Below are 22,902 nucleotides of genomic sequence, written 5' to 3'. Positions count from 1 at the left end.
CGAGACTTTAAGATGTTAATTTAGACTCATTAATCAATTTTAAGACGTTAAAAAATTAAGACAATTAATTGCATTTTCTTATATACATACTAAAATCTGTAGCGGGAACCTTTTGTATCTTCTGTTTCTTGTACACTTGTAAATCTGATGCACAAGCAGCATCACAGAAGTTTGGGGCAATAAATTCATGTAATTTCATGTAATTTTGCATTAAATTCATGCAGCAGGACGAACCAGGTGGCTCTGAGTTATTAGGAATGAAACAAGCTTATATTTAACACAAATATCCCCAATTTAGCAGCGGCACAGCAGCACTGATTTATAGCTAGAGAAAAATCTCTTTGTGCTGACGTCTGAGGGAATTACACTTTTGGAGCTCAGTATTCTATAATGGAAATGGGTGGAAACATGGAAGGTTGTTTTAGTACAACAAAGTCCCTTGCCCTACCCACTTCTCACTCCGTTTGCATGTGCATGCAGAGGGTCCCGTCTGAAACCAAATACATAATACAAGTGCAAGTGGCTTATAAGTAGGGGTGTGGGGGAAAAAAAATAATTTGGCAATATAACGTGATTTTTGGCTGCCTGATAGAATATCGATCTTTTAGTTCCTAGTATCTTTCGTAGGGAAACGACTGTTCCAACGGTTGTATTTCCGGATTCTCTCGAGTGCTGCCCGACTTTACACGAGAGAATAAAGTGAATGCGATTGGTCGTTGATCAAGGGGGCGGGATTTTTCTGGCGGAAGGTTTGCAGGCAAGTTTGGTTGTGGCCGGTTTGTTGCAAGCATGTCCATCTCCATCTTCCATCTCGCCATCAGCTTGCGGGTCCTTGGCCTTGGAAACGTTGAAGACCTCTGGCATAAATTAATATTTTCTTCTGGGCTGCTCAGAGCTGCAATTGATAGCACTGCTGCCTTGCAGCAAGAAGGTTCCGGGTTCGATTTCTGGGCTGTGAGCTTTCTAAATGGAGTTTGCATGTTCTCCCTGAGCATTGGTGGGTTCTCTCCGGGTACTCCGGCTTCCTCCCACAGTCCAAAAACATGACTGTTAATTGGTTTCTCTAAATTCTTCTTAGGTGTGAGTGTGAATGGTTGTTTGTCCTGTTTGTCTCTGTGTTGCCCTGCGATGGACTGGCAACCTGTCCAGGGTGGACCCCTCCTCTCACCCGTAGACAGCTGGAGATAGGCACCAGTACCCCTCGCCACCCCGCTTGGGATAAGTGGAAGGGAGATGGATGGATGGATGGATGGATGGATGGATGGATGGATGGATGGATGGATGGATGGAATACATCCTTTGGTCTGTTAAAGTAGCCTTGATATTATAATCAATCATTACAAGATAAGAAGTTCAAACTAAATAGCGTTGATTCACCTGTGGATGCTGCGGTATTAAGGTTTATAAAGGACGTGCAGGGCTCAAACAAAATTTTCAAAACTACTGAGGTGTACTGAAAATATTTTTAAAAGAACACAAATATGTACAATATATAAAAAAGAAAATAAACTTACTGTATTAATTCAATGGATAGAAACATTAGCTTATAAACAAACTTGGTCTTTACATTTTTTTTAATAACAATTAGGGCTGCAGCTAACACTGCAACTAGCGCACAGGTTTTTCTATTTTTAAAGGTTGCTTTATTTTTGCCGGTATATGGTTTTCGATTAAAATGTGATTTCACTGCGATTCATTAATTACAGACCCTGCAAGTAACTTGGTTAAATTTTTTGTTTTTAATATACATCCAGTCACATGTTTCCCTCTCAGGTAATGTGATATTTAAAGTCAACTGCAGCGTCAGACAGCCATACATATGAACTCTCAATGCTTTTTGCTTCGTAAAATGCATTGTGTAAAAAAAAAAAAAAAAAAAAGGAGCCAGGATTGTAAAAGCATTGCTGAACAATTATTGCGGCGTGGAGAGCTTTCTGTTGGAGGAGAGTGGTCATAATGAGGAGTTTGTGGCTGCGTGTTTATTACACAACTCTAGACTTTAAACAGCTTCACAAGATGTCTTCTTTCACCAATGAGCAGGAAGAAACAGGGGAATAAATGCTGCTTCTCAGTCAGAAACTCTTTGAATAACTGGAGAAAGCTGTCTCTCATTGGGATTGAGGCAAAATTCACAAAGTAGGTCAATAATGCTGTCAGGTTCTAATTGATGCTTATGTATCTTAGAAAACCTTCTGTGTAACATGGTACCATAAACACAGTCTGGAAAAATCTCCTTATTAAAGCCACTGATTGGATCGACGAGCCCCCTTCTGTACGTATGTGTGGCTTTACAGCCTGCTCTGGGGAAGTTTGTGACGGTGTGCTTCCTGGACCAAAACGTGTCCACGTTGTTCCCCCTCTATGGTGCTCGATCAGTGGGGCTGGATTGACTAAAAGGCAGCAGTTTGCTGCTGGCAGCTGAAACAGAGAAAGAGGAGGAGAGGGGCAGGCAGAGATTCCCATCCACCAAACGATGCACAGCGGCTCCACAGCGCCACCACAGCAGCCATCAGCAGAGGGAAACACAGCTCGTTGTTTACAGAGTAGCATTTCTCCACAGACGGCGCTGCTGACTGAACGCTCTCTGATGCTTTAACTGGGTCGAGGACAAGAAACAGAAAAATGGCGGTTTTAAAAATAGCAGCTTGATGGCTACACAAAGCCCAGATCTAATAATAACCCCATCCTGCTGCTGTGGTGGTCGGTTAGTTTTAGGCCTGTTTGTTGGTGTAATGTTGCATTGTTTAGGATTTAAGGATATTTACTGGTTCTATCTACTTTGATTGAAAATGTTAAACGCTCATTTAAATGGTTCTGTTTGGTCCATCAGGGCAGAACTGATTCTAATAGTTTTTCAGTTCATTCCCTTTGTTCGCTTTAGGGATCCAAACCGCTTGTAGTGGTATTATTGTTATAGCTCATGTGCAAAGTTGAAATAATATTTTAGATTATCTTCAGAATACATTCAGAAACTATTGTTCAATTTTTACTCTTTACTAAGATAAATTAAAATGTTTTTTAAAAAGCACTGACCAACTCCTGTTGTTTGTTTAACCTCTGTTTCTTCTTACACTTTAATATTAACTCCTGAAATGTCTTAGAAAAAATTTATTTGTTAAATTTTTTTGAATTTGAAACTTAAAAAAGGCATTTTCTATTATTTTTATTTATTTTTTTTAATCTGCTGTACATGCGGGTGATAGACTGGGAAATCCATTCAAGGAAGAATCTGAGGACACATCAAGACATTTGCAAATTTATCCAAAATGTGCTAAAATTACACACCTTGAGCTGCCACATTTATAGGTGCAAATTTTGCATTTTTTTATATTTATACACTTGAAATTCACTCTGTTTACATGCACAGCGTCCTGCTTGCAGAGTGTCTGTTATTTTTGTCTTTTAGGCTTTATTTTGCTAATTTTTTTCAGTAAATAAAGCCATTCTGTGCATATTTATTGTAACTACATCACCTGACTGGTATTACGACACTGCAAATTTATACAACTGGTCAACAAGCCAAAGTGCTGAAGGCGAGTGGAAAAAAATGGGAGAAAAGTCAAGGATCGTGAGTAAAAAAGAGACAAACAATTTTTTTATTCCAAGCAAGACAAAACTAGAGTTGCTCTGGGAAAACAGTCTGACTGTTGGAATTCACTAAAGCTCAGTTGATTGACATGTGAGGACATGTCCTACAGTAGCTAATAGCGCTACTTGTTTTAGCAATGCTTTAAGCTGTATCCCCTGAGCTGTAGGTTTTATGCAAGACATTACATCATTGTCTGGATTTAGACCACTACTGGCTTCCTGCTAGTTCAGTGTGCTCCCAGTAGATGGCGCCATGTCTATGTTAGCTAAAGGAGCCTGGCGTCAAAACCCCATCAGGACAAATGTTTGAAGAATACAACCTTATTTCAGGATAATTAACTGGATTTGGTCTTTTTGGTATAAACATATGACGTGACTACGGACTTTTTAAAAAAGCGAGGTCATTTGAATCCATCATTACAGCCACACTATTTGGTTAAACAAGGATTTGGGAAGCACGATGCTTTCTGTTTTACTCCTTGAATCAAAAGGACAGGAAACGACTTCAGTCCCTCTGTGTGTTTAATATATTCCAGTCTGGCTCCGTTTGTTGAATGCTACAACATGCTGAACCTTATGTGGTCGGGATCCAGACAGCTGATGTTACTATGTTCTCTACATGTATTTGTTTTGCCTGCCTGCCTGCCGTTGTTCTGTGTCCTGAACGCAGCCCGTTTGGTGACAGCTACAGCAAACAAAGAGCCAGCATGTCAGAGAGGCGGAACCTTTTTCTCCTCTACTGTCCTGACAGACAGATCAAAGATCAGCATCTGCTGCTTTATTATCCTGTGAAAGAGATGCAGAATTCTGTGTAATGTTGGACCATGGCTCGAAGACTTTTTTGTAGGTTTTGATGGGTTACGCAAGTTTTCCAAGGGTGACCTAAGGGTTTCCGCAGGTCATTAAAAATCACTAAAAGTCATTCAATTATTATTTTTTAGATTAAGACCTTAATTGGCATCAGAATTTATGAAATGTGATTATCGTGGCATTTAATAAATGAAATAACGGTAATAAAAACAATTTCGTCAGACATAATTGGTTCCACATGTTTGCACGGAACTGCTTCCGGTTGATCGTAAACAGGGTTCCCGCGGGTCCTTAAAAAGTCTTAAAAGGCATTGAATTCTTCAAAAAGAAACTAAGGCCTTAATTGGTATTAAAATGTCTTAAATCAGTCTTTCGTAGGTCTTAATTTTTAAAACATCATAAATAGGATAATTTTTATTACGATTTATTTTTGTAATATAAATAAAATGTTAAAATTAATTAATTAATTTTTTTTAAAATAAAAAAATAAAAATAAATGGCTCGCCATTATTGCTTCCGTCCCGATAGCGAAACCAATAAAAGCGTTGTTGCGGCCGGGACATTTGGGAGATGCACCATTAACTTTTTGTCTGAAAAATATGAGCAACTGTAAATGTAACCAGAATTGTCTCCAGCCAAGAGTTTTCTCCATGGCTAAAACCAGTACCAGGGAACAAGAAGTCTTTCAAGCTCGGAACGATGGGAATTAAGGCAGTGGAGTCGCACATGCGAATTGCGAAGCACGAAACACAAATCGTCAAAATGGAGTTACAGAGAAACAGCCGGTATTTCTCAGTTTAGTTCCACCCTTGTCTCTGCAACGCCTCCACTTATCACCAAATCAAACATACTAAGAAAACCATACAAAGAAAAATAGCTGTAAAAAAGACTTAGCACTGGTGATGTTGTGGATTTAAAACTGATTTGTTTTGTTCCCTGCTAAAACAAAGTTTGTGAATTCAGTTAAATAATTGTTAAAATATATCTGTCATTTGTGTGTTTTTAGCTTTCTTCCTGTATGGGAAGCTTTTCAACATTTGAAACATTAGTGCAGTGGTTTATGTTAAAATAAACCTTTGGGTTAAGTTGTCGCAAGCGGGTTTTTCTTGTGTTTCTTGTGAATTTGGTCTTAAATTTTTATTTCAAGGGGCATTAAAAAGTCTTAAATCTAACTTGCCTTATGCTGTAGGAACCCTGCTAAAGCCGTATGTTCGGAAAAGAAGCTCGAGGCGGGAAAAAAACTAGAGAATGAGGAATGAGGAAAATTTATATTTGCCATTATTTATAATTTATATATATATATCTATTAGGGATGGCATGGTTTATGAAAACTGTCTCGGTTCGGTTCGCGTGTGTTGCGTTCGGTTCATGCGCTGCTCCTTTTTCTCATAGGGGAAGCGTTTACACTCCAGAGCAGAAGGTGGCGGTACTGCGACCAAAGCCAACCTCCAATAGTAAACAAGAAGAAGAAGCGAAGCAGCGTAGCAGAAAAAAATCAGTTGTTGTGGGGAATTGTGTGGGTATGGCGAGTGGGAAAGAACAGGAGTTGGAAGACGCGCCAGCAGCACTTTATAGGTCTGCTGTATGGGACCACTTTGCATTTAGAGTGACCTACGATGACGACGGAAAGAAAGTTGTGGATAAAAGTGCAACAGTGTGCAAGCATTGTGCAACACCTTTTGTTTATGCTAACAGCAACATGACCAACATGTCATGCTAACCCCGAAATCCCACATACTCTGTCAGCGCTCCGCCCCGCTGTGCTCCAGACCGCCTGCACAAAGCAAAGTCTACAGCCTCCACTGTGGCTCCCGTCCGCTCCGCTCTGAGTTCCTTGGAGATCGTAGAGGGCATGCGCCAGATGATTAAATTCAAAGCAGCAAAACATACGGAAATGATCCAGGGTTTCCGCGGATCATTTAAAATAATTACAATCCATTATTTTTGGGGGGATTTTTCATTAATTTCATACATTTTTATGGGATTTCGGTGTAACAATCAACATATACCGAATCGAACCGAACCAAAAACCGTGACCACGAAACCGTGAATCGAACCGTACCGTGGATTTTATGAACCGTTCCATCCCTAACATATATATATATATATATATATATATATATATATATATATATATATATATATATATATATATATATATATATATATATATATATATATATATATGAGAATCATGGGTACTTGTTGATGGCATTAAAATTATTTCTAAGAGCATTAAAAAAGCATTAAAGTTACTCATTCCTGTCTAAACCCTGTATCTGCTAAGCTCTGTGACTCGCTCAGTAAAATCCAGGTCCGCCTTGTTGAGTTGAACCAATGAGCAGATAGAAGCTCCTCCTATTTGATGGTGCGGTGAAGCTAGCAGGCCGTAGCCACAGCTAGTATGTATTGTTTTAACATGTGATTATTTCATAAGCTGGATGAATTTATTCCTAACACATTTTCTATGGTTCTGTGATGTTTGCTTATTTTCTTGCCTTTGATGATCCTCTCTCTGTGTTTCAGGCTAGGAGTGTGCGTGCTGACCTCATGGTGTAACAGGATTAAAGATGAGCATTAGCAGTGATGAGGTCAACTTCCTGGTCTACAGATACCTACAGGAATCAGGTATCCTCCCCCTCTTCCCTCAGGCTTTTATCCTTTAGCCGTTTAAAAAGAAAAGCTTTCTTTCTCAGCAGGTCTTTGTTTCCATCTTCTGTGGTTTTACTCAGACTTAATCTCTTTTGTCACTTTTAATTCATTATTTGCACAAGCAGCTGATCACACCTTCAGTGAACATATTATTTCACAGAACATTCTTGAAGGTGAACATGAAGAACTATTTGTTTAGCAAACGGAGTCGATGTGGGCTGGGAATGAAACCATAAACAAGCTTTAACGGAGCCGAACGAAGGCTGAGGCTCTGAGTTGCTGTTTAGTGTCTCAGCTTTTTATCTCATTTTTAGAGATTTGATTTTATTTCCTTTTAAACGTCTGAAACAAACCATCTGTTTCCACCTAATTAAATCTAACTAGATTCCATGTGTTTGCTTCTCAGTTGATACTAATGATCCACCAGTCGTTAAGCTGGCCTGACTTTCTCCTGCTCAGCTACGTTCAGTGTCCAGCAGGATGGATGTTTCATTGTACCTAAAAATGGGTCAAAGTTTGTAGAACTGATATAGTTTTTATATTCACCAACTTTAGGCCCCGTCCACACGAAGCCAAACCCTGGCCTAAACGCACAAATTTTTCACCAAACCAGCCTCTCATCCATACGAAGCAGGCGTTTCGGGGGTCTGTAAACGATCTTTTTTTTTATTCAGCCTTCAGAGTGGGAAGATTTCGAAACACCGTTTTTTTGCGTTTCCATCTTTAAGCTCTAACTGCATTTTTTTTTTTTTACACGCATGCGTCATAGCGTCGCCTCTAAACACGCATGCGCGACACATCACAACAACAATGGCGCCGTACTGTGTTGAATGGTTGCTGCTAATGCTACTCACCCTGCTGTCGGGCTTACAACAGAATCTTCTTCTTCTGGAATATCTCCAGGAAGAACAGAGCAATATCGACGACATAGTTCAGCACCTGAATTTGACTGAACCACGAAAATGGACCCGCAGGGCAACCATGTATAAATATTAGTGCGCATGCCCAACATTTCGTCGCTTATTATTGCTTTGGCACCACAGCGCCACTTACAGGCCTGGCATACATTTTGCAGCGTTTTCATGCATTCGTGTGGACGATCACATTTATTTTACGTCTCCGTCTTTACGGCAAACGTTTTGGAAAATATCAGCGTTTCGTGTTCGTTTTGACTTCATGTGGACGGGGCCTCAGAATCTTAAGAACTTGCAGGATTGTCTTAGAGAGAGACGGTGGAGGGAGAGTCTGAGACGGTAACAGCTGGTGGTCTGAGCTGTAGCTGAAGACATAAACTGTATTTTAAAATTTTTTAATTTATTCCTGTTTATGTCAAAGCTAAAGCCTTCACTCACATGCCAAGATATATGATTCAATCATTCATCAATTGAATCGGATCGTATCGGAGATCAGCCGATAAAATCAGGAAAAATTTGGATTGTTACATCTCTGATTTTGATTCAGAAATGTAGCAAAAAAAATAATAATACATACAGGTAAATGTCCCAAGGACCAAATGGATAAAAAAAATTCACCATAAAAAAAGCAGATGTAACATTAGAGTAGCAGTCATTCAAAATGGCTGTTCCCAGTCAAAAGCCAGCTGAATGGCAGCAAAATTCCCTCCAACTTCCAGCCACTGGCCTTCTCATCCTCTGCATAGTATTTTACTGTGACTCCTCCCTTTCACTGAATTCCAGGGTCTGACCAGGAGATGTCGCTTCTCTTTAGATCTTAATGTCCACAAATCTTGACAGAAAAATTATTTTAGGTGTTTAAAAAAGGAATTGTAGGAGACCAGCCAAGGTTCAAGTGAAGTGGGTACATTTTGAATAGCTACTACTTTATTTGTATCATTATGTTGTATGAAATATTCTATTTAATTGTAAAGTCCTTAACTATATAACTAAATAAACATTATTTAATGATCAATTAAAGGCACACTATGCAACATTTTTCACTTAATTAATGTGTTCCATAACGTTTTGGATGATTAAATGAGTCATTTCAGGTCGAACAAAGGTTTTCTCGGCCGCCCTGGTGGTCTGTAGGGGAAATACCGTACTTGCAATTGCAGGAGCCCTCGGCCCGCACCCACAGGCTCAGAAGTCTCGTGCATCGCGAGAGTCGGTCTTGCTTTACGGCGAGAACTGCTACACGCCCCCAGTGAAAGGCATGCCCGTTGCTAGCGCAGTGGCGATATTTGTGCAGTTATCATGGCGGAACTAGCGAGAATTTTCAAACTCGAAAATTGGAACAAAATAGTTCCTTACCGCAGTAGAAATGGTGATTCGTTGCGTTCGCCTGTCTGCTAAGCTCAAAACAACCGCACCTGGCTTAACGGAGAAACCAGGAGAACAGCTGAGCATATTTACGACAGTGCACTTTTACTTTCGCCCTCTGGGGGGAGCCTCGCTGGAAAATCAACACCGGTTGCATAGTATACCTTTAAATAATGAAAGTGGAGGTGGTGCCGTTGTTCTGGATAACGCATATTTACAGACAGAGATGGTTTATTCTTTGTGTTGAATTGAAAAGATTTACTGTATTTTTCTGTCGCAATTTTTCCATTTTTCGGCTGGCCATGCGACTTATACTCTTGTGAAATATAAACTTTTCTTTTCTCTCCACGAGAGGGCCCTGTGTAGCTTTGCAAGCAACATGTATTCTATTAATACCCCTGAAAGAAAAAACTGTTACAACTTACCACAATAAAACAAGTTAGCATTACAACTTCGACTGAATATAAATATGCCACCCAAAAGAAATGTATATACTGCTGAATTTAAGCTGAAAGTAATTAAATATGCAGTTGAAAATGGCAATAAGGCAGTTAGCCCTTTTATATGTACGCCTATAACGGTAGTGAAACGCATGGCCTAATACAGAAGAGCTTCCTCCTCTGGACAAGAATCTGTTGAATGTCTACTCCTTATGGAAAAAGGACATTATTTTGAGGACCAGATGTTCACATTTTGGGTAAAGAAAATAGGTGGTTTGAGAGGGGCCTGAAGGAAGCCATTTATGTTCAAGAAAAACCAACCTTAAACAGTTACAATGCAGCTATTGAAAAATCCCTTCCCGTTATCATTGCAACCCCAGCCGCTGTACAGGAGAGGGGAGGAACACGTCTATTCAGCCAGTCCGAAAATCCCCTTTAACGACCGACCTTTCAGACACTTAGACAGGTATGGGGCATTGAAGTCTAACAAAAGAAGCCAAATGAGCCCCATTCCAAAGGGGTGGACCCCTTCTTCTGTTCCAATTTGCATGTTTTCAAAACAAAAACAAGGCTTTGTTTGGCTCCTGTATAAAACCTCGAACTCAACGTTATTCCTGACATTTTGAATTGAAAAAGCTTCTTGGATGAGAAGCGAAACATCTCCGAACTTGGAAACAAAGTCCAGTGGATTGTTTTTAATTTTTTTTTCAATGACTATGACCTGGATGACTTTGAAACTTTCGCCAGCAAACTGTAGTGATAGTATTAATGATAGTAGTGGTGATAGTCAAAACGACCAGAGTAGGCGAGAGGGCCACTGCCATGTTATAACTCAACGTTTCTATGGGTCATTAAACATAATTAAAAGTCATTACTTTATTATTTTTTGAATAAAGGTCTTAATTTGCATTAAAAGTAATTAAATGTAATTATAGTGGCATTTAAAATGCTTTATTTAAAAATAATATATATACATTTATGCATCAAACACTTTCGTCAGATATAGCAGATATAACTCGTTCCGTTGTGCAGAACTGCTTCCACTTGATCGTAAAGCCGTATGTTCGGAAAAGAAGCTTGAGGCGAAAAAGCTAGAGAATGCGAAAATGCATTGGCTGGAAAACGAGGAATTTGGGACATGGCTGCGGCCTGTCGACGGTAAAGATTACAAATAATATTGCCCTATTATGGTACTTGTTGATGGATTTAAAATTATTTCCAGGAGCATTAAGAGAGAATTAAAAAGCTTTACAGTTACTCGTTCCTGTATAAACCCTGTAGCTGCTTCTCAGACGCTCGTTCATGAAATAAAACAATGTGCTCTTCGAGCAGTAGCCTACTACGAGTCAGTTATCAGAACACGGATTCCATGGATAGATTAACCTTTCAAAAAGGTGGGACTTATAGTCCAGTGCGAGTACGTGTTTTTTTTTTACTTTTCATAATGCATTTTTTGGCTGATGTGTACGGAAGAGGATTAGGGCCAGTGAAAAAAAAAAAGTTAACTGATTTTTAAATTTTATTTCAGTTTAATCTCAGAATTCTGAGATTAAAGTCAGAATTCTGACATTTTTCTCAGAATTCTGACATTAAAGTCAGAATTCTGACATTTTTCCCATACTATACTGAAATAACATTAAAAAAATCAGTTAACTTTTTTTTTTTTTCTTCAGTGGCCCTAATCGTCTTCCGTAGATGTGACCTATAGTACGAAAAATATGGTATATGTTTTGTGCAGCTTTGATTGAATTGTTGCTGTGTTATGTGTCTTTAGTAGGGTTGTCACGATACTAAACTTTTCAACTCGATACCGATACTAAGGAAAATATTCGATACTCAATACCCTTTTCGATACCACAAGAATAAAAACAAAGACTCTAAAATTCAACAGAAATATTTTCATTACTAAAAAAAATACAAGAAATAAAAAAAACAACAATAAGAAAAAAAAAGTCTTATTGTCTAAAACTGCAAAATGCACAGAATTATTCAATCACACAGTGTTCAGAAAGTGCATTTTCCTCTATTCTGCACTTTAGATGGCTGTATCGATACTTTTGAAAATGAGTAATGTATCCGGATACAACGTTTCAGTATCGATACTTTTTTGAGTATCGATACTTTCGACAACCCTAGTCTTTAGTCCAGCTCATTCAATTCCCACATCACTTTATGACTATTTAAATAATCCATCATTCTGATCAATTGTTTCAACTTTAGATTTGATTTTAAAGTTCTGGATAATGAGTTTTAGTTGTAAAGTAAGTTGTAAATCTAAATCTGTAGCAGGGTTTCCGCAGGTCATTAAAAATCATTAAAAGTCATTAAATTATAATTTCTTTAATTAAGGTCTTAATTGGCATTACCTTTCATTAAACAGGATTATCGTGGCATTTAAATTTTTATAAAAAAAAAAAAAAAACTTTTCAACAATTCTCGTTAGATATATCAGATAGAACTTGAAGCTCGAGGCGGAGAGAAAGCTAGAGAATGAGAAAATGCTCATTTCATTCCTGTTTAAACCCTGTGTACGTTGTGTCCAATAATGATGTGAATGATGCAATAAAAAAAGGGATGCGATGTTATGTTTATATTTCTAAATGTTATGTTTGGTTTAGTTTTTATGATGCCTGATCAAAGTCTGGATTAGGAGGTTTAAAAAGAAACAAACAAAAGAAAAAGGTGAAGTAACATGTAGTCTGTGGGGTCTGTTGTTTCCATAGCAACGTTGTTAAACACCTCTTTTCCATGTCTCTTTGTCAGGGTTCTCCCACTCTGCGTTTACATTTGGTATAGAGAGCCACATCAGTCAGTCCAACATCAACGGAGCTCTGGTGCCCCCTGCTGCCCTCATCAGCATCATCCAGAAAGGCCTGCAGTATGTGGAGGCTGAAGTCAGCATCAACGAGGTGGGAACAGTTATTCAGTTAGTCTCATCTTGGCTCAAAGAGTGTCTCTTACCATAACTGTTTGTCCCTCCTCTCGCTCTGCAGGACGGCACGTTATTCGATGGACGGCCGATCGAGTCTCTGTCCCTCATCGATGCGGTGATGCCAGACGTGGTCCAGACGAGGCAGCAGGCTTACCGGGACAAAATGGCCCAGCAGCAGGCGGCAGCTTCAGCACCAACATCGGCTGCAGGCGGCAGCATTACTGGGAACGCCAAGAACGGAGAGAACACTGCCAACGGCGAGGAGAACGGAGCCCATGCCTTAGCAAGTGAGGGAGATGCCAGTTATGGAGGTTATAGCCGACCGAGGCTATATGATGGTTCCTAAACAAAAATAACATTTTGATTTTTTTCTAAAAACATTAAAATCCTGGCTGACTAACTAAATCGTGTGTCTGATACGTCCAACTGTGTCCTTAGACAACCACTCAGATCTGATGGAAGTGGACGGCGATGTGGAGATCCCTCAGAACAAGGCCATGGTCCTCAGAGGTCACGAGTCGGAGGTCTTTATTTGTGCCTGGAACCCAGTGAGCGACCTGCTGGCCTCTGGGTGAGTGGCCGTCTCCTAAGCGGGTCCCTCTGCTCCAACAGCTGCCGTAGGTTGAAATCCTGATCTTTTCTGGTTCCCTGTAGGTCTGGGGATTCCACGGCTCGTATTTGGAACCTGAGTGAGAACAGTACAAGCAGCTCCACACAGCTGGTGCTGAGGCACTGCATCAGAGAAGGAGGACAGGACGTCCCCAGCAACAAAGACGTCACCTCACTGGACTGGAATGTAAGCCCACACACTAACAGTATGCAGAAGTTTCAGGGTCCAAACCCGGGCAGCCAGCCTGAACAGGTGCGGGTAGAGCCCAATGTCAAAGGCAGACCACAGACAGGGCCACAGAAAGGAGGCCTCTGATTGGTCAATTCTACATCCGCTCTACGCCATTTGTGTTTCCTAATGTACCTAATGGTAGAAACTCTTGCTGTAGTGCCATCCACAACGCCTTGCATACCTCGGACACTATCTCAGAAACCGTACAGGACGCTAGTTTGTAGCCCTGTGCAACGGTCTGTTGGTTTGCACCCGTTTGCACTCTTACGGGTGAACTGTGTGTCGTCCGGCGTTGGATTAGGGGTTGTAGACGGCGAACAAGCTATTTATGAATAATATGATGAAATCCTCCATAAATGATTAAAAAAATGAAGTGCGACAGAATGAAATGAAGTTTCAGTAGACGGTGTGGACACTCCATGTGGTCCCTTAGGGCCCCTTGGTGCCCACGAGCACCGCGTTGGTGACCCCTGCTCTAGAGGATGGCAATTACATTACAACACTGAAAGAAGTTGCTTCTGTTATCGTTATAATATATAATGTATATATATCATTAAACAGAACAATATATTCTGTTATGATGGAAAAACATTTTTTTACTGCTCAAAAAAATAACAGTGGATGTGACTTTAAAACGTTTTTTAAAGAAGATAGAAAAGAAAAGTTCTTCCAGCAGCCAGTTGCTAAAATCTTAGAAACATCCAGCTCATCATTTAGGATACCTTCATTAAAACATAACTGCACTGTAGCTGTAATCTGACTGTTATCATCACAAGGAAGAACTGTTGCATTATGGGTAATTCTAGCACAAGGGTGGACCCCCTCTTCCAGGACTGTCTTAGAGCAGAGAGTCTGAGCCAGTCAGCCTGGCTGGTTAGGAAGCAAGATCCATTTCAACCAAGAAGGCAGAACAGATTAAATCTGAAGCGGTTCTGCTCAGGTTGGAGACTCTGATGCAGCAAAAAAAGGTTCCGGTTCTCTCTGTAAAACTGACCTTTGTGTAGAAAAAAGAAGATTATAGAAAAGGCTGGGAAAGGTTAACCAGTACAGACAAGACGGCAAAGCAGCACTAATGACCTTTGGACTGCATGGAAAAACATACAGAGCAGCAAGAAACAGAGGGAAATGGAACCGGGTCAGAACCCGGTCAGAAACGGGTCGTTCCATTAGAGGATGGATGGAGCTTATTAGAGACTAACACTGGAGAAAGGCCGCTGCCAACACTTATCTGATTGCTCCACCTGAACAAACAAACAAACACAATAAGGGTTTAGAATCTCTGTTCTCCAAGCCTCCATCTTTTCTCTTTATTTTTGTTTAGTTTCTTTATTTCCATCAAAGAGATTAGAGACCAGACACTGCAGCAGCTCATCAGAGACGCACACAGAGCAGTAATCGAGCTGGTGGGTTACCGCGGTAACCCGGTATTAGTTGTGTTGACGTACAGTTGTTTGTTGTTTTTACAGTCATCAAGGTGGCGGCCATGCTGGCTTCTATCAATAATCTCCCTCTTTGTTCCCCTGCAGAGTGAGGGCACGCTGTTGGCTACTGGCTCATATGACGGCTTCGCCAGAATATGGACCAAAGATGGTGAGATGCCTCATGAAAGGAAAATATTCTTGTTTTGGAGCTCATGATAAAATCAGCCCAAACTTTAGTTGTTTTTATTTTGATGCTCCTTTAATGCCGTGATAATTCTCCTCATCGCAGGCTGTGCTCTGCTGCCATCTACTGGCAGGATTCTGAAATGCTCCAGATTTTTCTTTTAGGCTCATAAAAAGTTTCTGTCCTCTACAGGTAATCTGGCCAGTACTCTGGGACAACACAAAGGTCCCATTTTCGCCCTTAAGTGGAACAAAAAAGGCAATTTTATTCTGAGTGCAGGAGTAGACAAGGTAAGCCACACATCAGCTCTTTGAGTTTGAGTTTGAACAGTCAGCAGAGGTTAACGTCATCATTCAATCCTGCAGACCACAATCATCTGGGACGCTCACACAGGAGAGGCCAAACAACAGTTCCCCTTCCACTCAGGTATACCAGGCTCTTCTGTATCCCACTCACTCATCCGGCCGGTTTCTGAACTCAGCCTGCTGACTGTCTCCCACAGCTCCTGCTCTGGACGTGGACTGGCAGAGCAACAATACGTTTGCTTCCTGTAGTACAGACATGTGCATCCACGTCTGTAAACTGGGACAGGACCGGCCCATTAAGACATTCCAGGGACACTCGGTGAGTGATGCGCAGAGAAACGCTCTCCTTCCTGTCGTTGATCAGCCGATGACGAGCCAGTCTGTCTGTCTGTCTCCCTGCAGAATGAAGTTAATGCAATCAAGTGGGACCCGACGGGGAACCTGCTGGCATCCTGCTCCGACGATATGACGCTGAAGGTAAGGCTTTTCCTTTTCAATCCACATTAAGTGTGCTAACTGCTTTTTATGCTCATTTGTAGTCCATTGTGAATTATTCAGAGAAGCCAATAACTCTGCTTTCTAATCGGTTAGAGAAAAAAAATCGTATGTTTAAATTCGTAGGGAAATCATATTTAAATGTCAAATCATTCTGGCTTAAACGTGTATATAAATGTACTCTTTTTCAAACGATATTGACCCAAAAGTTAGAAAATTTCCCTAAAAAAATTCTGTCTTAAAATCTGTGTTCTTTATTCTTCGTTATCTTATGCAGGCCAGTTAGTTCTACGTCAGCCTGAACACCTAAATTCGGCCAATCATATATCAACGGTCATCTGTCAATCAAATTTTTGTCGGTCATAGCATCTTGATTCATATGTCGCAGCCAATATCAGGGTTTCTGCGGTTCATTAAAAATCATTTAAAAGTCATCAATTTATTCTTTTTTAAATTAAGGCCTTAATTGGCATTAAAATTCATTGAATGTGATTATCATGGCATTTAAAATCCTTAATAAAGAATTTAAAAAAATGTTGTCAAATATCAGATTTAACTGGTTCCACATGTTTGCGTGGAACTGCTCCTGTTTGATCCTGAAGCCATATGTTGGTAACAGAAGCTCGAGGCCGAGAAAAGGCTAGAAAATGGGAAAATGCAAATTTTAACATAAGTGGCTGGAAAACGAAAAATTCGGGACATGGCTGCAGCCTGTCGATGGTAAAGATTATGAAGGATTTGGCCGTGTTTATATATATATATATATAAAGAGAGAGTAATGGGTACTTATTAATGGCATTAAAATTATATCTAAGAGCATTAAAAGAGCATTAAGTTAGAGTTTGTCCTTCCTGTATAAACCCTAAATATACGCAACGGTTGAAATAAGAAATGAGAATCATTTCCTTTCCCATTGAGTTCCGTCCCAGTGTTCACGGGGATGGACGTCTGTGTCTTCAGCAGGCGTAGAGCTAACAGAACTGGCAGCGTTGCGAGGCAAGGGCTCAAACATGTACGGCTGTAAGCCTTCTACACCAAACCAAGCTTCTGCCGCCCTGGCGTCCTCTAAAAATGGATGACGGAAGAGACTCATCCACGACCTCCGACACTAAACTCTCCTCCTCTTGCATGTTTCTGCTGTCCATAGCGTTCCTTGACAGCGTCGTTTCTATGTCACCAATTTAGTGCTACTTGGTCCCAATGGAATTTCCCATTGGGAACCTACTAGCACTAAGTTGCTAACTGGTTAGCAAGATGCTTCCGAGAAACTGGCACAACCAAAGGCTGCGATCCTTCAGCCACAACAATCCCGCCCCTTGATAATCGACCAATCACATTCACTTTATTCACTCGTGTAAAGTAGGGCTGCAACAACGAATCGATAAAATCATAAAAATCGACTTTTAAAAGCGTTGGCAACGAATTTAATCATCGATTAGTTGTGTCGCGCGATTAATGCGTCATCTGCCGCCGCCGTCATCCCGGGGAAGAAAAAAATAATATGGCGGAGCGAGTCAGCGCCGCAGTTGCAGTGTTGCCAACTCAGCGACTTTTCAGACCCCTCCAGCGACTATTTTTTTAAAAAGCGACTAGCGACAAATCTGGCGACTTTTTACGGTGTCACTGGCGGCTTTTGGAGACTCTTACGTGAAAGCATGTATCGTTCCTACTCTTGTCTTCCAGCGGCAGCTGCTGCCGTGGGGCGCCTCCCCCATCCCAACCCCTTTCTCCCTCTCCCACAGGAATCCCTCTCAGCGCTGCAGTCAGAGCCGCAGGATTTTAGTGAGGAGTTTACCCTCAGCGTCCAGACTGCAAATGAAGCGCGCATGCCCCGGGATTGACGGCGCAAATTGATCACAATAATTAAAATAGCCTGCGCTTTGTAAAGTGAAAAAAGTCGTAACATGCAACATTTGTAAAAACAAATGAACATGGCACGGAAGCACCACTGTTATGACGCAGCACCTGAAAAGAAAACATGCTGGAGCCTTCGATGGCAGTGAAGAGAGCTGATGAGCAGGATGAACCACCATGTTTGTTTGGTTTTAAAGTGGGGAAACGTAACGTTAGTTTCTCAGGTAGCTCATCTGAAGCTTTCCTTACCGTGTTAGTAGGTTACAGACAGTGATAAGGTTGGCTTCTTATTTTACTTTTAATTTCATTTGAATTAGCTTAAGCAGCGTTTATATTTTCTTTATAAATAAATTAATTTGCAAATTATGAGGGCAAGGCTTTTAAAGTTTAAATCTGGCAAAGATAAAGTAAAGAAGATCCTGCAATTTATGGAAGTAAAGCAGAATAAAATCCAGCAAGATCAGTAATATGTCAATTAATTATATGCCACATTTCCATGTAAATATCTGTCTTTGGAGGATGTGTTTTTTAGCACCTCTAGTTCTCTCATTTTTATTCCAAATACAATTTATAATTTGAATCACAGGGCTATTTTTATCTCTATGGTTCAGTATTTTCTCAAGTAGCAACTTTAACTGCTATACTTTCCTGTCTTAAAAGGCAGAACTCTTCTAGTCTAAAAAAAACTCATTTGTTGAAATGGGGGGGCCTATTGTTTGAACCCCTTAGAGGCTTTTAAAAAACAAAAATGCCTGTCTCTTTTTGCGCTGTATGAAACAAAGTAGCCTATATTTTGTGGATGTACAGCTACATTTCTCATGTAAGTTTGCGTAGTTTTAACACAAACATTTATTTTTCATATTGCACCAGTACAGTTAATGAGAAACCTGTACTTGTGTGCTTGTTTGTTCTGTCTAAAATGTTTATTTTGGAACGAAGAGGTTAATATAAAAAAAATATTTTGTGTCCGATTCATTGATTAATCGAAAAAATAATCGGCCGATTCATCGATTTTCAAAGTAATCGTCAGTTGCAGCCCTAGTGTAAAGTCTGAACCACTCGGGACAATTCGGAAAAGCAACGTTTGGAACGGCCGTTTCCCTACGACTTTAAGGAATTAACCTAATATTTAGCAAAGAACTAACATCAAAGGGGACTTTGTTATAGAAACATTTCTCTCAGCATCCTATCAGTCACATCATTCCTTCTGGAAACCAGAGCAGTGAAGGGTCTGCTATTTAGTGTATTTGTTCAAAATAAATCAAATGAATTGCTGTTTTAGTTTCTGTTTTTATTAAATTAGAATAACAAAAAAAATATGACTCCCTTTTTCTTATTTAAATTAAAGACATATTAGATGATTTGTTAGCGCACCATTTCAGAGCTTCTAGCCCTACCAGCAGGCGTGGTCCAGACGTTTGCAGCACAAACATGGAGTACAGGTCATCGTTTACATTACACGCCGTTTCCATCAGTTTGTTAAATGGATTTAGTCAGAATGCACTGCTTTGAAATCAGCTCCTTCTGATTTCCAGCTGTCATTACCTTGGCAACCACTTAGCATTTCCTGTCTTCACCTTGGTAATCAGACTTCAAAGTAAATTTCACTTTCTATTCATAAATGAATCTAGAGTGAAGTAGTTCTGTGTATTTTCAGGGCTCTCCAGTCTGTTGCTGTTCTACTTTTGGGGTCAGAGGATAAAATATTTGAGATCGTTTGTACTAGAGTAAAACTTAATTAGATTACTAAAAATTATTTAAGTAATTAGATTAATAATGTGTTTTTTTTTTTTTCTGTTTTCATCCTCTAATGACATCACAATGTGCTCATGCTGTTAGCTCGTCTCCTGGTCTCACAGCCGGTTGAATGAGACGGTTTCCCTCTGAGGGTGACTTCTGTTTTCGTTCTGTCTGCAGATCTGGAGTATGAAGCAGGACTCGTGCATCCATGACCTGCAGGCCCACAGCAAAGAAATCTACACCATTAAATGGAGTCCAACTGGACCAGGAACCAACAATCCCAGCGCTAACCTCATGCTAGCCAGGTGCGTGTCAGAGCTCTGTGGGTCAGAGTGGGTTTGTCTCCATGTCGCCCACCTCCTGCTCGCTGTTCAGCCCTTGGTTTGATTCGAGCTCTGAACAGGGAGCTAAAAAAGGCTTCTTTTTTCTGACTGGATGGTTCTGCCGTCTCCACAGCGCGTCGTTTGACTCCACGGTGCGCCTCTGGGACGTGGACCGGGGCATCTGTATCCACACGCTGACCAAACACCAGGAGCCGGTGTACAGCGTGGCTTTCAGCCCAGACGGACGCCATCTGGCCAGCGGCTCGTTTGACAAATGTGTGCACATCTGGAACACACAGGTGAGAAGAAAACTGCTCTTAGAGCTGAGAGAAAGCTCGGCCCGTTGTCATGCGGTACCGTCTCCCTGCAGACGGGGGCGCTGGTGCACAGCTACAGAGGGACCGGCGGGATCTTCGAGGTGTGTTGGAACGCAGCGGGAGACAAAGTGGGAGCCAGCGCGTCGGACGGCTCTGTAAGCACCCCCGGCACTGTTTGTTGTTTACTGCTGTTGCCACGGCGACCTCACACTGTCTCCTCCTGTTCCCCCACTGCAGGTGTGCGTATTAGACCTGCGGAAATAGTGCTGCTGTTCGTTGGAAGCCATGGACCGACCATGAATGTGTACATAGCCAAATGACTGTCCCTGCCTGCCCTGCGTACTGCTCACGCTTAGGCCCCGCCCACCGACAGACAGGAAGCAGGATACAGGAACAGGAAGCAAGTACCCGACACAGCAGGTCCAGACGTGGAGGGAATAAAACTGACAGATGGACAGATTGAGGAACGTTGGGATGATGGCGCCCCCTTCTGTCCATGCAGACTCTCAGAGAGAAGCAGAAGGGGGCAAAAAAAAAAAAAAAAAAAGCGACAGATCCGTATATTTACCAAAATATGGAAGCTGTTTGAACCATTCTCATCGTCATCAAATGTAAAACAATGACAAAGTGTTGATCAATGTTACTAGTCAGATCTTTTTGTGCGGACATATCGGCTCCCTCACCACAGGATGGAATGGCACTTAGTTTGTTTTTTTGGATTTCAGATCTCTCCTTTTAACGTCTTTATATTTTTTATCTTATGGGAGGGGCAAAGGGAGAAGTGCATCCCCAGGATTTCCTCTGATGCATCCACATGGGCAAATAACAGATTAACCACCCCCCCAAAAAAAAAATTATATTTGGCTTTCTGCTACAGAATAAACCCTGCCTGTCCACTCTGAAGGTTTGTTCTCATTTGAACCTGGATTCAGCCTGGAGCTCCATTTCTTCACCTTTGCTTGTTTTTTTTACTTCCACCTGCTGTCATGTTTCCAGCTTTATATATGAAAAGTGATCGGTTCCCTCTGCCAGGACTCACCTGTAACCGTTCAGAGGGAACACGCCGCCGAGCGCAGAACGATGCGGTTTGATGGGCTCCTGGCAAAGGTTGGCTTTAGAAATCACATCCAGCCGCCTGCAGTTTGTCGCTTTAACGGGTTTCAGTAAAGAAGGTGAGCTGAAGCCCTACATGCTCTCCTGGGGTTCAGTTCATGCTAATGCTAACCGGAGTCACGCTTCCAGTGGAACCTGGAACCACTTTATCTCTAAACAAATGGAAATGTTCATACATCGTGTTTTAACCCAATAGGTTTTATTTTTATTTTAGATTTATTTTTTGTCACATTTAGGTCAGATCCATTAAAACCTTCAGTTTTAACATGAAAAGCTTTCTGTTTAATGGGAGATCTCCATCTCCGCTTCAGAAAGGTGACGGTAAAAACGTTATTGTTAATAAAACCGTTTTCAGCTCCACTGCTGCAGATCAGATCTCAGATCAGCTCATATTCTGCTTTCTTATCCATTCCCAGAATTCTGGGATTTCTGTGCTGAAACCCTTTCTGTGACAATGGATGATTTTCAGGATGTTTGACTAAGTTTGTTTTCGAAAAAAAAAACAAAAAAAAAAGCAGTTCCATCAGACCCAGATCTGAGCATTTCCTCCAGATTTCATAGCTGCAGAAATTCTTCTCTTATTATTCCTGGTGGGTTCTGTAAGAACCAGTTGTCGATATCTGGACCAGGCTGGTTTATCAGACCATAAACTCTGTCGAGTTTTAATCTACCGTTAATGATCCTAAAACGACTCGATTATGATCCAAACTAACTCAGGAGCTTTAAACACGGTGCAGGATTTAAAGCTTTTTTTTTGTCCTGTTTTCCCCTTTAAAGAAAAGAAAAATGGGTCAGAATTGAAAGATGTTTTCTATCCTAATGCTTTGAAGTTTTCGCTCTGAATATTGCCCAGAATCCCTTTCTAAATTTTAAAACAACAGTTTTGAAGTGGATTTTGTTTCTAACCTCTATGAAAATTGATCATTTTGACTGCAGCTACAGATCAAACAGCAGAGGGCGCTGCTGTCCCATCTAATATTTTAGCTGTAGCTTGTGGACGAGTTCAGAGCTGATTTAGGAAAGTAACGGCATTGAATGATGTTTGATGGAGAAATCAAAACTAGAAGTAAAACTTCTTTTTTTTTAAACCTTAAACAGTCACATTTGTTTTTTTTAGATGATAAATCTGACTCTTCTCTGGTGCAGCAACTGTTGGTTCTTCTGCAGAGCTTGTCATGTTGGCGCTAAACCACCATGTTATACAGGTAGCAGTGGAGGTGCTGATGTAGACCCGGGCGGCATCAAGTCGCATCAGGAGGAGGCATGTCTGATCTGAGGTTGACCCACTGTCTGCAGATGAAGTGTTTGTTATGGCAGCGCGGCTGAAATAAGGCCCACCTCTGCGTTTTGCCCCTGTTCATGCAGTTTTCAGAAAGGAGGAGCATAAAACACCCAGAAAGCAAAGCGGTTCAACTCCGAAAAAAGTAGAAACAAATCCACCGTAGCTCCTTTGGCTCCTCTCACCTCCACTTAGTTTTTCATCACCAAAATGCCGCTCAGCTTTTACTTTATTCTCTTTTAAAGTCCATACTAAAGCAACACTTTGTTATTTTAAATTAAAAACAATAAAACTAGGTGATGTTCCTGCTGTGAACTTCAGAGGGAAAC

The 22,902-nt window shown here is 40.9% G+C and overlaps 1 protein-coding gene across 1 annotated transcript in view; it reads left to right on the top strand.

Moving 5' to 3' along the window:
• Positions 1–21,083, top strand: part of LOC119787635 (F-box-like/WD repeat-containing protein TBL1XR1) — a 62,779-nt gene extending 41,696 nt beyond the window's left edge. The window contains exons 3-16 of the mRNA XM_038291607.1: positions 6,925–7,026; positions 12,533–12,678; positions 12,763–12,988; positions 13,140–13,272; positions 13,356–13,497; positions 15,069–15,132; positions 15,340–15,437; positions 15,513–15,573; positions 15,650–15,771; positions 15,855–15,929; positions 19,719–19,846; positions 19,998–20,163; positions 20,235–20,336; positions 20,419–21,083. Of these exons, the coding sequence (XP_038147535.1) occupies positions 6,969–7,026; positions 12,533–12,678; positions 12,763–12,988; positions 13,140–13,272; positions 13,356–13,497; positions 15,069–15,132; positions 15,340–15,437; positions 15,513–15,573; positions 15,650–15,771; positions 15,855–15,929; positions 19,719–19,846; positions 19,998–20,163; positions 20,235–20,336; positions 20,419–20,445 (1,548 nt within the window). The 5' untranslated portion in view covers positions 6,925–6,968 and the 3' untranslated portion in view covers positions 20,446–21,083. The remainder of the gene's footprint in view (positions 1–6,924; positions 7,027–12,532; positions 12,679–12,762; positions 12,989–13,139; positions 13,273–13,355; positions 13,498–15,068; positions 15,133–15,339; positions 15,438–15,512; positions 15,574–15,649; positions 15,772–15,854; positions 15,930–19,718; positions 19,847–19,997; positions 20,164–20,234; positions 20,337–20,418) is intronic.
• The last annotated feature ends 1,819 nt before the right edge of the window (positions 21,084–22,902 follow it).

This window comes from Cyprinodon tularosa, unplaced genomic scaffold (assembly GCF_016077235.1).
Source record: "Cyprinodon tularosa strain WSP-4 unplaced genomic scaffold, ASM1607723v1 ctg30, whole genome shotgun sequence".
Lineage (NCBI taxonomy): Eukaryota > Metazoa > Chordata > Actinopteri > Cyprinodontiformes > Cyprinodontidae > Cyprinodon > Cyprinodon tularosa.
Note: the sequence above shows the minus strand (reverse complement) of the source record. Positions and strands in the feature narration are given on the sequence as shown.